Genomic DNA, 13,503 nt, shown 5'->3' with positions numbered 1-13,503 from the left:
TGGCAATTATGTTATATTTCGTGTTCATAACTTTATCTTCCAATTTTTTCTCAGAATATTAGCACCAGGGATAATCTAGCAGTCTCTGTATAATGGATGTATACATTTTAATATATGGTATTATACATATTAATTTGTAACATATTACATGTGCTTTATAAAGGATGTTTGTCTAATAGGGTTTTTGTTATTTTTCACTTGTCTGAATTCCTCATACTCTCTCCTTATTTAATGTGTGACTGAAACTGGTCACTGTTGTCACAGATTACTTAAAGCCTGAAAGCATTAGACAATATTGACCATATTCTGCATTTAAGGAACTTTTTAATTCATCTTGCCCATATAATTGGCCAATTATTCTTTTCCTGTTTCCTCTCACAAGCTCTAATTCAGAATACTACCCACTTTCATGGGTATTGGAAAGAGCTGGGCCCTAGATTTATTAATTCTTGGGCCAGAGGATCCACCTCAGGGTCTGTAGAATCCTTCAGAGTCACTAACTCAACAGTCCTCACAATTAATGAGGTTCTGGGGCAGTTTTTCACTGTAATGATGACAAAGTGCAAGATGCAGACAATGCGATGAAGAATCGATTCCACAAAAAGTGCCAAGTATATAAATATTTTTCAAACCTTCCAAGAGTAGTTGCCTCAACATCAAATGGAACGATGCAGGATTTAAATTCTTATGGCTTTAGCAAAGGCCAAAAAACAAACAAACCCATAAGTTCATCAGAAGATAAATTATGTCTATGGAATCTATTACCAAACCGAGAGACCAAATCAAGCATCCCGAGCCGTTTACAAGACACTCAGTGTGAGCGTAATTGGCCATCAATAGCCGTGTTTGTAGTACACATTTGTACATGTCTTGAAAGCTTATAGAGCCCTTTAAGTCATTTAAGTGTTTTTGTTTAATAAATTTTAAAACACACCAATAGGAAAAAATATCAGAGATAATCAAAGATCGTTTTTTTTAAAATTTTTACTTGAGAGATCAAGAGGAGAAGAGATAAAATGTTTCGCCTTTTAATATAACCTTCACACTCCATCCACTCCAACTGCATCATTATGTCTTAAAAGGGTAAGATTTATCATCTGAAAATCCAAAATTGAGTACTCCCCCTTCATAAATTACAGTTTCCAAACTGCACAGCATCATGGAGCAGGGGAGGCTCTATGCACACCTGTGCTCTTCACCTGCCTCCCCTCCTCCTGGTCTCACCCTCTTCTCTGCTCCAGAACCACACCCCACAGACCCCCCCCATGGGGATGGGCCCTGCTACCACTAACTGACTCATAGGTGTGCCCAGCATCTGCCACTGACCTTGACTGAGGCAGGCAACACTCATGCGTCTGTTAGTTCAGGTAATGCATAATGCTACTTGTCAAAGACTTTTCAACAGCCAATAAGGGTGTGAAAACAAGATTGGTAAAAGTATACAGATACGCTCATATCTACAGACTGAAGAGACCTGCTTGTAATAAAACCACAGGTGGCCCTGGATTTTTGGAATAGTAGCTATGAGTACAAATAATGCACTTATATAAATCTGTGTGTGGTTTTCCTTTCTATCTATCCAAACCTAAGCATATCATTTTTAAAAAAATTTATTAAATTTATTAGGGTGACATTTGTTAATAAAATTATATAGGTGTCAAGTGTACATTTCTATGATACACCATCTGTATATTGCATTGTATGTACACCACCCAAAGTCAAGTCTCCTTCCGTCACCATATATTTGACCCCTGTACCCTTTAACTTTTCTGTTCTATTGCTTATATTTTGCCTGTGAGTGATGATACACAAGGTACACAGACATTTAATCCAAGATGCACTAACTCTGACTCTAAACCCTCTGGAAGAAAATCATTTCCAAACTTGGTAGTCAGCAATGATCTTACAAAAGTCCCCATCACTCCTCTTGGAAACCTTGATGTTTTCATTGTGAAAATAAATTATTATCCAACTGCTAAAACTCAATTCTGCTCCTTAATGAATCATATTCCACTCACCAAGTATTCTAAACACACTTTTAATAGAGTATTTCTAGTGGCCTTTTTTTTTTTACTGAATTGCAAAATTCTGATTACCTAGGCCAACAGTTCTCGCACTGTGTAACATGGGTTCCAGGCATACTAGACTGCCATTAAAGAAGGCTGGGAAATCAAGCCTGTCCTCATCAGAATGAAAAACATTGTCTCTTTCACTGTGTTGACACTGACACTAGAGGTGCAAGCGCCATGGTGGGTAAGACTATTGCCTTAGCACAAATCAAAACAGTAGCTCCCACGAATTCCAGCAATAACTGTATTCTGCACTGCTAGGCACTCACAGTAAAAATAACGTGCCAATTTCACTTAAACACTGGAGAAATCTTGAAGACATAGTAAAATTATTAATTTTATTAATTCTAGACCCTTAAATCTCAAGGTCTTTTCACTGTTCTTGTGACAAACACTGAAATGTACACAAAGAACCAGTAATCCGTCCTTAAGCACTGCAGCTGTCTCAAAGCAAAGCACACGTGCAGTTGCTTGAGTTGCAAGCTGAACTAGCTGCTTTATTTATGGAATATGATTTTTCATATCCACGCGGAATATGAAACTGAACAAAGGGAACCTGACACTTCAAGGAAAGCAACTAACAATATATGTTACTAATGATAAAATTTGAGCTCTCAAGTGAAAATTCAAATTTTGGAAAACTTCTTACTATCACCATTAGGTTGAAAGCTAATACACTTAAAGACTTTTACATTAAGATCCTTATTATTTATACCAATATTTCCCAAATGACCAATGCCTGATATTTCCAAGTCATGCATAGGTAAACATCCATTCAGAATACAAAGTAGATCGAGATATATATATGTATATTTGGTAACAAAATATGAATAGTTCATTGATAGGGTTTCAGATTCCACATGGCAACTAAGTTTAACAAACTGCCACTTGTGGAGTTCTAGTGTATTATCAAAAGAAATTTGACAGTTAATCTCAAAAGAATATCAAAGTATCTCTCCATTATCCAAATCCTTATCTCTGAGTGAGGATCGATTCTTTTCATATACTTTAACCAAAACAACATTTTTGCAATAGACTGAAGGAAATCTGAGCCTTAAGCCAGATATTAAAGAGATTTATGAAAACGATGCCTCTTTTTTTTATTATTTTTTGGGTTGGCAAAATAAAATTTTATTTAATACAGCAAAATTAAAATGTTACAGGTTTAATGTGACTTATAAATGAATTAATATTTTAACTTTTTCTCCATTTTAATGTTCAAAATGGTAAAGATCAATAAATAAGACACACCTAAGCAAATGCTCTTTGGGATCCTTGACAATTTCTAAGAGTGGAAAGGGGTCCTGAGACCAACAAATTTGAGAACTGGGGCCTGGACATGTACAGTATTCCTTCCATTTAAATCCTAAGCTCCAAGTGAGATCACCTGCCTACAGTTCCTCTTTACCTTTTTGAGTTTCCTGACAATTCTCAATTCATTTGTAGAACAGAGATAATTGGTATGCCCTTAGGTCCTTAGTTCAACTCATGATTAAGATCAAATTTACTAACTTCCTCCATTCCCCCAGCTCACCTCGGTTCATTTATTTCTGAGGCAGAAGAATGCATGTTTTGGTCTCAGCCTTCCACCATCTCATTCAGCAAACATGTACGCAGCACCTGCTATACGTCAGGCACCACAGAAGGCTCTGAGATGATGAAGGTCAATGAAACAAAGCCTCTGACCTCGATGAGGCCCAACCCAGCCCCTCAGCTGCATGTTCCCATACAACCATACTTAAAAAAGAAATGCTTATTGAAGTATTAATCTCCATTGTTTTGTTGAACCTAGAAAAATGCTTGAAAACTTATATGAGCTATTTTAACCTAATCAAAACTCTTCTGAGACTAGAAAGACACAAAATAAGAGAATAATAAACCTTATGTCTGCAACCCAAAGTGATCCTTCAAAGGCACTCCTATTCAGACCAAAATTTTAGCTGTGAGATTAGGGTAACTGAAGGCACACAACTGGACAGATCTCTGGAGTGAGCAATATTAGAGCCACTGTCCCCAGGCCTGCTCCACATGCATCAGAGATGGACAAAGAACTTAGATGAAATCATTTCTCTTTTACCCACTGACCCTCTGCTTGCCATGGAATGTGGTCAGCCATGACTCTAGCCAGAAACCCGAGTAAGCAACCCAGAGGCCTATCAGTGTACATGAGTAAATGTTTAAAAATGCATTGGAGCAAAGTTTGCACTTGGAAACAAACAGCTGAAAAATCACCTCTGACAACCAGAAGTAATTTATAACTTCTCTTTGCAGAATCATGGCAAATTAATTGTTTCAGCAGAAGGAAGAACGTATTTTATTGTATATACTTAAAAGATACAACCAATAATAATATGAAATTCTAGCTCCCAACTACTGCTTTCAATATTCTTTGGGGAAGCACATTTGCTTTTAATTTCAGGAGTGGTTGGACCTTGGGAACTCAAACTTGGTTTACAATTCCAGCACTTTAGTTCACAGAAGACACCCTGACAAGCAACTTTTTTTTATATAGATCACCATAATGACTTCTCCCACATTTTTAAATAAATAGGGTACAGTAAATATGAATAATTTTCATATGGGTGTTATTTGAGGTTTAAAAAAGTAATAAACATGTTATCCCCTATTACTAACAAAATGATTTCTAATTATTGTTTTTTAATCTGCAGGGCTATTACAAAGACAGCACTACTTAATAAATTTAATCTAAGACAATCTTTGCAAATCCACTGAGTAAACAGCAAGACAAACTTTCTAATGAATAACAATGGACATTTATTCTAATTCTCCATATTTTCTAAAAAATGTAATACACTGAACCAGCCAACAACCAATAATATAATTTGTCCTTCAGTTTAACAAGTTCATCTAAAGTCTGGAATGACTTAATTGCCTGTCTTTAATAATAACTATTTCAGTCTTCAAACTAATGCAATCTCTTCATCTAAGAAATGATTCCAGAGAAGGAAGGTAGAGACAGGGAGAGGGTTTAGGGGAGGAATGCACCACATCAAAATAAAATTACATAAATCAAGGCCTGAGTTCAACCCAGTAGTTCTACATGTAAGACCTATGTTAAGATCTTGAGAAAACTAATTAGGCAAAAGAGGACATGTGGGTTAGAAATCCCTTCAGGGCTATGTATAAACTGAGTTCCACTTAGGATTATATCCCTGAGAATTATCTCTCTATTAAGAAGTATATCTCTAATTATATCTCTAATATCCTCTAGGCCATGAATTTGCTGTTCCATCCATTGAACAGACATAGCTAGCTATTATGGAAAAAAAAAATCCCTGAGAATTAAAAAAGACAATAATAATAAATGAGCGTTTTAAATGAAGAAAACCCTTCACCTCCCCAAATAGAAAAGCAAGAAAACAAACACATGAGCCTCAATCTCACAAGCATGTTATGTCTGGGTTACTGCCAAATATCACAAACCACATTTGATACTTTGTGTTTTTGGCTGAGTGACACCAGAACGACTTTGAGGGGAGTAGGGAGGGACAGAAAGCACTTAGAAAATGGCAAACAAGAGCTTTCCAGAGCACAGCTATATCATTTCTGGTTGATATCAAGACAACATTGGCAGGAGTTCAATTAAAAAACAAATCAGTGATACACAGAGGTAGCATCCTAAAATATAACCCAGGGAAGGCCAAGCTTGGAATTCTCTTGGCTTATGCTGTGAAACACTAACTTCTCACCATCAGCAGATAGAACAACGTGTACCTAACCTATACCATGGTATTGAACAGCACCGTCTCGTCTCAAGAAACTGCTTCCAATCTCTGATCATGCGCAGCACATTACATGCTTTAGGTCAAGAGGGAAGAGAAAGGATTACCGTAAGTCAGAGGACAGTGCCTAACATGCCAAGGCAGACGAAATCAGGCATCTCCCTAAACTTGGCTCCGCACATTGAAATTAGTCATTGTCTACAAAGAAACTGCCAAGGCTGCTGAGGGTGTGAAAGTTAATACTGTCCGAACGTAAACTGTCAGTCTGTCCTCCATGGTCACACCCCCTAAGACAGCTAGGCTGTAAGGCTGATTTCTACCAAAGTTCTTCATTTTGGAACAGACATTTCTGAGGTCTGAAATCACCCATTCTCTAGCAGACCTCCTTACTGAGAGGTGTTTAGTTCAGTGCTGGGGTTCAGCCTACGTAACTGGACGTGGGTTGTTTTGTTATTGGGGGGGGGGCATTTCAGACATGGCTAAAGATTTCTGCCTCGCCTTATACACGTGACTGCTATGAGGTGAACTATAAAGTAAGAACTGTTCACTGTTTAGTTTTGACCAGGGTTAAACCTAACTTTATGTAATTCTTGCTTGCCTTTGTGCCAAAACATTTTCATATACTCCCATAGGTAAAAATCAATCACCAACAATACAGGTAAACAATTATAAAGAGAATGATCTTTCTAAAAGCATAACAAGTAATTCAGAAACAATGACAAAATCATTACCTCTGCTCGCTGCGTCCTGGGAAAAGCAGTTGATTTTTCGATGGCGTAAACCTCCACCAGGTAAAGGCAGGCCCCTTGCTCCCGGTCCAGAATGGCTGCTGTCTGAATCATGCCAGTGTGTCGTCCAATAGTAAAGAGACGTCCAACGGTTTTTTCTTCACATCGAACTGAAACAATATAATACTCCACTGGGGCTTCCGATCCTCTAGGGCTCGCTGCTTCTATTGATATCACATTGGTACCGATGGGTTCCCCTTCCTTCAAAATAGTTATATATTTGGGTTGAGTAAAAACAGGTCCATCGAGGCCCTGAAGAATGACGGTCAGTTCGGTGGTGGATTTCCTCCTTTCAGGGCCAAGGTCCGTTGCTGAAACGATGAGGTTATAGATCAGCTGTGAAGGCACCAGTGCTGATGCCACTCTCAAGTCTCCACTGAAACGGTCCACGACGAAGGTGTCTGTGTCCCCGTTGATGATCTCGTACTCCACCTCTCCGTTGGCACCTTCGTCAGGGTCAGCAGCCATGACCGTGGTCAGCACAGAGCCAATCACGGCTGAAGGGTCTGCAGCGAGGGCGTTCTGTGATATGAACACTGGAACGTTGTCATTGAGGTCTGTGACCAAAATGGTCACATTTTTCAACGCATACCGTCTAGTTTCTATAGGCACAGCTTGATCGTTGGCTTTTACCGTTAACTCAAAGAGGTTAGCAAATTCCCGATCTATTTCAGCACTGGTGTATATAGTGCCTTTGACTTCATCTATGCCAAAGTGGTTGCCCCTTGGCATCTGTTGGATGATCGTGTAGGCTAGTTGTCCATTAATGTCTGCATCAGGGTCATGGGCAGTCACTGAAATGACAGACGTTCCAATGGGAACGTTCTCAACAATAGACTTGAAAATATCCCCAGGAGGAAAGCTAGGAGGGTTGTCATTGAAGTCCCTCACCTGTATAACCACTGACATTGTAGATGAACGAGGAGGCCTTCCTTGGTCTTTTGCTGTTATATTTAATTTGTACAAAGACTGTGTTTCAAAGTCCAATTTCTTGGCAAGAAAAATACTCCCAGTGTTTGGGCTAATGCTAAAAGTTCCATGGTTATTAGTCCCAGTAATGCTGTAGTGCAAATCAGCATTGTCACCGGAATCTGAATCAGTTGCGGTAACAGACGACACGAGTTCACCAATTCTCATGTTTTCCAAAACATCAACAAAGAGTGTTGATTTAGGGAATGAAGGGGTATTGTCATTTTCATCTAAAATATCAATATTTAAGGTACAGGTTGAGTTGAGGGAGATTACCCCTGAATCCACTGCTTGAATGACAAGGGAATAGGCAGATGTTGCTTCGTAGTCTAATTTGCCAATTAGTGTCACCTGGCCAGAGGAACTATCTATAGCAAACTGTCTTTCTTCATTCCCTTTTATTACAGAATAATGAATAAGTCCATTATTACCTTCATCAACATCTGAGGCAGATACTCTTAAAACCTGTGTCAGGTTGGCTGCGGACTCCGATATTGTAGCTTGGTAAAAGTCTTTTACAAACTTGGGAGCATTATCGTTTATATCTTTCATGTAAACATGTACAGTGGCCTGATCCTTGAGAGGCTGCGGGAGCCCCTGGTCTGTTGCAATGACTGTAAAGGTAAACACTGCAGTCCCTCTGCGCCTCATAAGAGACTCCCTGTCAAACTGATGAGTATTTGTAATTTCCCCACTAAGAGCATGCAACTCAAAGTCTGGCTGAACCATTTCAAAAGAATACCTGACTTCTCCATTTGGCCCAAAGTCTTTATCTACAGCACTTACTTTGCCCACAAATGACCCAGCTTTCTGCTCCTCTTCAAAATAAAACGAGTAATTGGTACTGTTAAAAAGAGGTCTGTTATCATTTACATCTTCTAAAATTACAGTAACATTCACAGTAGCACTAAGGGGTTCCACCGCTCTGTCAGAAGCAACCACCAGTAAAACATATCTGTCTTGAAGTTCACGGTCCAGCTCACTTTTTATATACAATTGACCATCTGGGAATATGCCAAAAGCATCCCCTGTATTTCCTTCAGCAATGCTATATGCAATTTCACCATTTGCTCCTGAATCCTTATCAGAAGCTTGCACTTTAAAGAATCGAGAATTCACAGGTTCTGACTCAGAGAGGGTGACCTCATAAGAGAGCTGGTCAAATACAGGTGGGTTGTCATTTACATCATGGACATACACTGTTAAGATGACACTAGAGGAGAGCTGTGGAACACCCATATCCGACGCCAAGATCTCTATCTGGTAGGAACCGGCATGGACATCCAGGGGCCCCAGCAGACTCACATGACCATTCTTTTCATTGATAGTAAATAGGTTCTTGGGGTTCTGCTTCAGGCTATAGAGCACCATGCCATTGACACCCTCGTCAGGGTCCACAGCTTTGGCTTGGAAAATGCTGTGCCCTGCCTGCCAATTCTCCACCACATTCACGCTCTCTACTGCCTGAAGGAAATGGGGAGAGTTGTCATTCAAATCCTTAACCGTGATGTTAACCATAGTGTCTCCAGTCACTGTGCCCCCACTGGCCACTACTTTCAGCTGATAAAAGGACTGCTCTTCTCTGTCAATCACACTAGCTGTGGTAAGCTGCCCAGTGACCTGGTTGATAGCAAACATACCTTTCTGATCCCCAGTAGTAATCAGATAACTGATGTTGGAATTGAGATCCATGGTGGATGCAGACACACTACCCACATGATATCCCAGAGCCACATTCTCAAAGACCACGAAGCTGTAGGCAGCCTGGCTGAATACGGGTGGGTTGTCTTGAGTGTCCAATACAGTGATGGTTACTACTGCCTGGTTGGGGGACTGTAAATTGCCACCGTCAGTAGCCACTATTTGCAACTGGTAAGCTGTTTTTTCTTCTCTGTCTAGGGCCATCCTTGTAGAAATCACCCCACTCTGAGCATCGACCTGAAACCGAGACCTGTCCCCAGCTGATATGCTATATTTGACAGTTCCATTGAGACCCAAGTCCGGGTCAGTGGCAGACACCGTGGTAATGTAGCTCCCTCCAGGCTCATTCTCCTGGATATGAGCAAAGTATTGGACTGGGTAGAACACAGGACTGTTGTCATTCATGTCCAGGAGAGTCACATTTATGCGTGCCACTGAGGACTGGGGAGGGGAGCCCAGGTCTGTGGCCAGAACCAACAGGGAGTAGAAAGCTTGCTCCTCTCTGTCCAGAGAGGAGATGGTACTCAACCTCCCAGACACGGGATCCAGACGGAAAGACCTCTGGTCAGTCTCCGCCTCTTGTAGGGAGAAGCGCACTGTCCCATTGTCACCCAGGTCCCCGTCAGTTGCCCCCAGCACCAGCAGTTCTGTTCCCGTCGGGGCGTTCTCCACCACAGACACATCGTACCCATCCGGCTGGCTGAACACTGGCTTTTCATCATTCACATCCAGCAGAGTTACTACGAGCTGGGCGTAGGAGACCTTGGGGTGAACGCCCTGGTCCCGAGCACTGATGTTCAGTACAATTTGGGAAGCAAGTTCACGGTCCAGGCCCCCGGCAGCCCCGGTGGTCACCAGGCCGCTATGCTCGCTGATATGGAACCAACCCAGGCCATTGCCAGAGACGATGCTGTAACGCAGGTTCGCATTGAGGCCGGAGTCGCCATCCGTGGCAGACACTCCGCTCACGTAGCTTCCCGGGGGCGCCTCCTCGCTCAGGTTCACTCTGTACACCTGCTGCGCAAAGACAGGAGGGTGGTCATTGATGTCATTGACAAAAATCACCAGGCTGGCCACCGAGGAGCGCGCCCGCACCGCCGCAGCAGGGGGCGCCCCGTAGTTATCCGAGACGGACACCGTCAGGTTGTAGGAAGGAATGCGCTCCCGGTCCAGGGCGCTGGCCACTTTGATGAGGCTCAGGTTCGGCACTTTGCTGCTCTGCACCTCAAAGTGGCGCTGCTCGTTGCCCGCAAGAATCTGCACGGAAATGTTCCCGTTGGCCGCGGGGGAGTCTGCGTCCGTCACGGTGAGCAGAGCCACCACGGTGCCCACCTGCGCGTTCTCGTCTACCGAGGCGTAGCGCGAGGTGGCGGGGAAGTAGCGGAACTTCACCACCGGGTCGTTGTCGTTGACGTCCAGCAGCTGAATGAGCGCCTCGGCGCGCCCGGTGAGGGACGGCGCGCCCCGGTCCAGAGCCTGCACCGTCAGCGAGTACTGGCGCCGCGCCTCGAAGTCCAGGGGCTCCCTCACCGTGATAAGCCCCGTTTCGGGGTCCATCTGGAAGGGGGTCCCCTCGTCCTGCAACCGGTAGCGGATGTCGGCGTTGGTGCCCTCGTCGGCGTCCGCCGCCGCCACCTGGAGGACGCTGGAGCCCACGGCCGCGTCCTCGGGCACCCCCGCCTGGTAGTGGGAACTGCCGAACACCGGGGGGTTGTCATTAATGTCCTGCACGGTCACGTTCACCTGAAGGTAGCCCCGCCGCTTGGGCTCGCCCTTGTCCTTCACCTCCACCAGCAGCTGGTACTGCGGCGTGACCTCGCGGTCCAGCCCGCCCTCGGACACCAGGTGCAGGAAGGCGCCCTCGCCGCTCGGGTTCAGCGTGATGTCCAGGCGGAAGCGGCCCTCCTCGTTGCCCTGCACGATTTGGTAGGAGTGGTGGTCCACGCCGTTGGAGCCGATGTCCGCGTCGGTGGCCGTGTCCAAGATGACTTGGCGCCCGCTGCTGCTGTCCTCCTTGAAGGTGACGACGATGGAGGGGTCCGGGAAGACGGGGGCGTTGTCGTTCAGGTCCCACACCAGCACGCGCACCTCGGTGGGGTAGGTGGGCGAGCTGGAGAGGACCACCAGGTTGATCACGTCGCTAGGCAGGCTCTCGCGGTCGATGGTGGCCGTGGTGTACAGGGTGCCGGTGCTGCTGTTGATGGCAAACAGGGCGTGGTTTTCGCTGAGCCGGTAGGTGAAGCCGGGGCGCGTGGGGATGGTGCCCACCAGCGTGCCGGGGGGCTGCTCCTCCAGCACCTGGAACACCTGGCGCTGCTCGGCCCCGCCGACCCGGGCCGGCCCCGGCAGCAGGGACAGCAGCCCGAAGACGCGCAGGAGCTGGAGTACCGAGGGGCCGGGCAGCGGGAGCCACGCGCGGCCAGGAGCCCGGCCTGCGCAGGCCAAGTCCATGGTCCCGGCTCCCTAGAATGGCGTGGTCAACAGAAGGAATAGGTGAAGCAAAAAGAGTGCAACGACCGGGATTAAGTATCCTGGCAAATGCCACTGACGGTCCTGCTGAGAGCTCAGCTATTTCAAAGGACAGCCTGCCCGGCAGAAGCAAGTGGCCGCGGCGAAAGGTTCCATCCAGGTAGCCATTTGGACGCGGCGTAGCCAGAGCGCAGCGGGGACGAGGGGCTGCCGGGCGTTCCGCGGGGCGCTGCCGGGCGCCGACGAGTTCCGAGAAAAGTTTCTCAAACCTCCAGTGTTCCCACCCTGGCCCCCTCCCCCCTCCACGTTGGTTCGGAATCCGGAGAGTCTGAGCGTTTGCGCGAGGGTGGCCGAGGGCTGGGGAGAGGTGGCCTGTGTTTAAGGTGTGTGAGCAATCCTTGCAAATAACTCCTCAGAAACTTTGGAAGTTGCCCGCGGCCAAGACACGGAGGAGGGCAGGACCGGCGCGGGCGGCGCTGCGGGCAGAGGACGGCTGCGCGCAGGGAGGGGCGGGAGGGAGCCCGGAGGTGAGCGAATTCTTTCCCTAAAGGCTGGAGACCCGGGGTCTCCTGCAGTCCCCACCCGTCGGGAACTGGCTGCGACGCCCCTCCGCGGAGCTGTGCGAGTGGCTGCGAGGCCCAGGCGGCGGCGGCGGCGGCGCGCGGGCCGCCGGCGAACTGCGCTCCCGGCGCGGGCGCTAGGGCTCCAGTGCCCCCGAGCGCTCCGCCGCCTCCTCCTCCGGCAGCCGCCGCCGCCGCCCCTGCTGCGGGCGCGGGCAGCATCCAGCGCTCCTCGGCATGTTTTTATTTTACTTCAGCCGGGGCGCCTGCCGACCCGTTATTTGTACATCCACAGCGAGCGCAGGTCCCCCGTTCTTCTCGGCCTCGCGGGGCTCGGGTAGCAGCGGCGCGCAGTCCCCGCGTCCCCTCCCCTCAGCATGCCGCGGGGGGTGGGGGGGGACCGTTCTCGGGCGGCCCCGGCAGAGCCCACTCTAGTGCGCTTCGCCCCTGCCCGGGTGAATCTCTGCTTTTATGGTCCCGGGTCAGTTTCACTTTGTAATCCACAAGGCTTTAGGTTTGGGGGCGGCTGGCCCCGTTTCTCCTGCGCCGTCGGCGGGGGAGGCGGGCACGCGGCGCCGGGCAGTGGCGGCGCCCGCGGCGGCTCGGGACGGCGCCTGTCAGCGCTCTGCTGCTCGGCCGCCGGGCTCGAGGTTGTGCGGCAGCGCAGCCGGAGCTCGGGAGCCCCTCTCCGCCCCAGCGAGTCCCCACTCTCCCCGCCCCTTCCCCTCCGCACGCGCGCGCGCACACGCCCCGCGCGCGGCCGAAACACAAACAGAGGGGCGGGCAGACCGCGGGGCGAGCCGGACTCCCAAACTTTGCTCGCCACTCATTGACCCGCTGTGGGTTCGCGCGGACGCCCCCGCGCTCGGGGCCTGTCACCCGCGGCCCCGCCCCCGCCCTGCCCATTGGGCCCGCAGCTGCCCCCGCCCGCGCGCCCGGCCGCCGCGGCCGCCGACTGGCTGCTCCCGACGCTCATCACTCCCGGGGCCTCCGGGGGACTGTGGGCGGTCGGGGTGGGACCCCCGCTAGTCGGAGGCGCTGGGAAGGGGGCGATTTTTTTCTTCTTTTTTTTTTCTCTTTTGGTTAAATCTTGGCCGGCGTCAGAGCAATAACAGCAAAAAGCTGCCGCAGAATAGATGGGGGTTAGGTCAGGTTTGCAGATAAATAACTTTAGTGGCGGGGTCTGAGGGAAGACCGTTCGGTT

General features: G+C 47.5%; 1 protein-coding gene across 1 annotated transcript in view; it reads right to left on the bottom strand.

Moving 5' to 3' along the window:
• The window catches only part of FAT4 (FAT atypical cadherin 4), a 150,246-nt gene extending 137,252 nt beyond the window's left edge, over positions 1 to 12,994 (bottom strand). Inside the window, exon 1 of the mRNA XM_081134582.1 lies at positions 6,544 to 12,994. Coding sequence (XP_080990708.1) covers positions 6,544 to 11,721 — 5,178 coding nt within the window. The 5' untranslated portion in view covers positions 11,722 to 12,994. The remainder of the gene's footprint in view (positions 1 to 6,543) is intronic.
• Positions 12,995 to 13,503: the final 509 nt, after the last annotated feature.

The sequence above is a fragment of the Miniopterus schreibersii genome, assembly GCF_964146895.1.
Source record: "Miniopterus schreibersii genome assembly, chromosome: 4".
In the NCBI taxonomy this organism is placed as follows: domain Eukaryota; kingdom Metazoa; phylum Chordata; class Mammalia; order Chiroptera; family Miniopteridae; genus Miniopterus; species Miniopterus schreibersii.
The sequence above is the reverse complement of the archived record's forward strand: the minus strand, read 5'-3'. Positions and strand labels throughout refer to the sequence as shown.